General features: G+C 49.8%; 1 protein-coding gene across 1 annotated transcript; it reads left to right on the forward strand.

Moving 5' to 3' along the window:
- Window positions 1-206: 206 nt before the first annotated feature.
- On the forward strand, window positions 207-951 carry FA10DRAFT_235587 (hypothetical protein; the record flags this gene model as incomplete). Its single annotated transcript, XM_025519033.1, has 2 exons — window positions 207-603; window positions 647-951. Coding segments are annotated over 2 exons (702 nt in total), but the record flags the coding sequence as incomplete, so codon positions are not given.
- Window positions 952-3,773: the final 2,822 nt, after the last annotated feature.

Raw genomic sequence — 3,773 nt, forward strand, 5'->3', positions numbered from 1 at the left:
TATGATGTACTTGTCATAGGACCGAGTTTGTTGCTGTCATGGCGTGAAACGAGTCAAATTGGGGCGTTTTTGCACTCCGCGAACACTCATTCTGGGCGGCGTCGTCCGTCTCTGCTGCAGCTCTGAACCACCATATCTCTCTCCAATCGCCTCCAATGCCTCCCAAAAAGCGCCAAACTCTTGCTGAGATTGCTCTTAATGAGTCCATGGTCCAAGAAGCGGTGCAAAAGGTACGCAATGGAGCGTCAACAGCCTTCAAAGCAGCAAAGGAGTACGGTGTCAACCGCCACAAGGTCCTTCGACGTCTTCAAGGCATTCCTTCAGCACCAGAGGCAATGAAGCAGAGAAGGAAGCTCTCAGACATAGAGGACAAGGCACTGTGTGAATGGGTGGTGCGGCGGGGCATCTTGGGATGGGCTCCAACAAAGGAGGAGCTCGAAGAGCATGCCAGCATGCTTGCAAAATCGCCAATTGCCCCAGGATGGGCTAATCGGTTCCTGGAGCGACACAAAGAGTTCAGCTATCGCCGAATCAATGCCCAGACCGAGGCTAGGATCTGGGCATTGACCTTGCCAAAGATTGAAGCGTACTATGAACTGGTGAGTTGAGTTATTGCTTTGCAAATCTAAGGGTCATGCTGAAAAAGGCTGTATTTATTTCTTGAAGCTGCAGCAGGTTGTCACAGAGCGTAGCTTGACCGCAGCAAACATCTTTGGCATGGATGAGACCCCCAAGTACCTGTCCAAGACCACCAGGGCAGAGAAGAGGCGCATATTGGCTTCAGGAGGCCGCAACGAAGAGCCCACGCAGAGGGGTGGAACCGCAGATACTTCAAAGGCCAGTGTTATTGAGACAATCTGCGCTGATGGCTCTCTTCTTCCACCAACAATTGTGTTCAATGGCAAGAACCGACAGATGGATGTACTCCAGCATGCCAGCACACTCGGTGACTGGGTTATTGAGTGGAATCAGCATGGCTCAAATAACACAGAGGTCATGCTGCGCTGGCTCGACTCTTTTGACAGGGCTACAGAGAAGAAGAAGAGTCCCTCTGGATGGCGACTGCTGCTCTTCGACAACGTCGCATTCCACCCTGCTGCAGCGGTGATACAGAAGGCGGAAGAGATGAACATTGAGATCATCACATACCCCTCAAACGCCACCCATGAAATGCAGCCACACGATGTACTCGCTTTCAAGAACTACAATGATGAGTTTGAGAAGCTCAAAGCCGAACGGAAGAGACTCAGCATTGGTACCTGCAAGTTGGCTTTCCTCAGCATGCTCGACGAGGCCCGTACAGTAGGCATGCGGCGCAGTATCATCCTCAAATCGTTCGAAAAGACCGGTATCTGGCCAATCAATCCTATGAAGATTCCTCGAATTCATCTTGCACCAACGGATCGGGTGCCTGTAAAGGAAGAAGCAACACCACAGCAACGGCTGGATGCCTTTGAAAAGAATCTGCTGGAACTGCCTCGACTTAGAGCCGACATCAAAGAGGATTTGCGGAAAATGTTCAAGCAGGAACTTGATGGACGTCTCCGGGCAGAGCTCGACAATGCGGGCAAGGACACTCTCATTGAGGGGCTCCGAAGCTCCCAGAAGAGGAAGAGAAGCAACACCTTTGTTTCTCAGCCCAACCGATGGAATACAGCGACTCTACAGGCTCGCAAAGCATCAGGATCAACCCTTTCATCCAAGGCAAAAGGGAAGCAGCGCGCAACAGAGGCAGAGATCACTGCAGAAGCGTCGGAGGAGGCTCCAAAGACCACCAGTCAGCTGCCCAGGACCCTGCCTCTCTGGGAAGGATATCCACCGAACCTGGCAGAGTATATGAAGGACTTTGTGACCTATAACGCGGAGGGCCAAGAAATGCTGAGGTCGTTCAAGGCAAAAAACCATGGTGCAAGTGGATCAGGATCGTCTGGACAATCCTGATTATAAGATCCCCTTTAAACCCTGGCAGTACACACTCGATGTATTCATGCAACTTCACTCCAAACTTGAATGCATCATACCTAATATTGATTGACTTTGCCTATCAGAGAAAAAGTGATGCACGTCAACAGCATGAATTTTTGGATTTTCAGTTGGGAGTAGTACTGTAAAATTTTCTCATTCTTGCCTGTTCTCAGAATTTTACTAAGTGAAAATTGTCCTTCTTTTGAGAGGATGCGTGCATTCAACGGTTCTACTAGCATGCCAAATCACAAGCTATAACACACACTCTGGATGCCGCAGCAGGCGTCGAAGTAAAAGCGTTCGCGGAAATTTTTTTCAATTAGTAACGTTCGCGGGATGCCACGCGACGGTAAGTTCTCTTATCTGGTCTTCGCATAGTACAGCTGTTTTGCACCTAATGAGCATAATTTCCTTGGACACCCGTGTGCAGACGCCTTAATCGAAATTGCAACGTCGCGCTTTTATCTCTTCTGCTCCGAATGAGCTCCATCTCATGCTTATTTCTTTCGCGGTAGGCCCCCTCGTCTGGGCCCGGAAATGTCGTGGATTTGTGTTCTCTTTTGCGGGGCTGGTCTCTCGAATTCTGAACAGTACCTTTGTCACTTCTCTCTCTATGAGCTTGACGATCGCACGCTCTAATCATCATCATGAATCAAATGCAGAGATATCCTTTGGCGCAAGTACATTGGGATGATAAAGGCTCTTTGCGCGTTGACGATGAAAGCGGTCAGAGGCTGCTTCTTTTAACTATTCGTTTCCTTCGCTATGGGCGAGTACGACGCTATTCTTTCGTTCTGCAACAGCTCAAGAACTGCTACCTCGAGCCTGGCTTCCTTGTCAACTCCGAATCCGGAGAAATTATGTCAGGAGACGAGAGTGTTCAGGAAGGAGTGGTGATATATAGGCAATCTGGTGAGTCTGCGCACAAGAGGGCGCTGCTATCCGAATATGCATGCCCTAAACCCGCTGTCACCAGATCGCCGGCTTGTGGACATCGTCCCTGCACACTCAAGACGACAGGTCATCTCCCTTCACACCTACTCAAGGTCCACGATTCAAGTATAAAACATCGAATTCCTGCTGAGGGGGACGAAGGTAGCCTTATGAGCAATTCGAAGCGTTCAACCCGCCAATCAGGTGAGGAAGTAGCCGCTGGAAACGTCACCCACAAAGCTTCCAATGACTGGTTTGACCAGACGCGATTTCGAGAGTCGCTTCTATCACGAGATTCTGTCTGTCTCTTGTCAGGTGCAAGTTACACGAATTGTACAGCAAGCCATATTCTACCACAAAGTCGTCCTGAGGTATGTGAGACCAGCCGACATGCTTCACGTTTTGAGCTGAAGAGCCATCCAGTACTACACCGAGGTTTTAGGCTACGATCCAGGGTATCTATTCCTGCCGCAGTACGGCCTGCTGCAACGCGATGATCTACACCATTCTTTTGATCGGGGTGAATGGGCATTCCATGCGGACGTGAGTGCAGACTAGCGCCCTGGACTGGCCCTTAAGGGGTCTTCTTCTCGCGCTCTTACCTAGTCTCCTTTAGGGCAAAGACCTAGTCGTGCACTTCTTCGTTCTGAGTGATCCCTCTCTTGCCCATTTACATGGGAAGTTGGTGAATGACCATCCACACATTCGACTTCTTGAATTCCATTATAAGCAATGCTCCATCAAGCACCTTAGGGGTTATTCAGCATCCGATGTTCTAGCCTAAAAAGAAGAACATCAAACCAGAATGAGGAAGAACTCCGACCCAAAAGCGAGGGCAAGCTGCCGTTGAGGATAGAAGGTTTGCACGGTCTCGC

The sequence above is a fragment of the Acaromyces ingoldii genome (genome assembly GCF_003144295.1).
Source record: "Acaromyces ingoldii strain MCA 4198 unplaced genomic scaffold FA10scaffold_12, whole genome shotgun sequence".
NCBI classification, from domain to species: domain Eukaryota; kingdom Fungi; phylum Basidiomycota; class Exobasidiomycetes; order Exobasidiales; family Cryptobasidiaceae; genus Acaromyces; species Acaromyces ingoldii.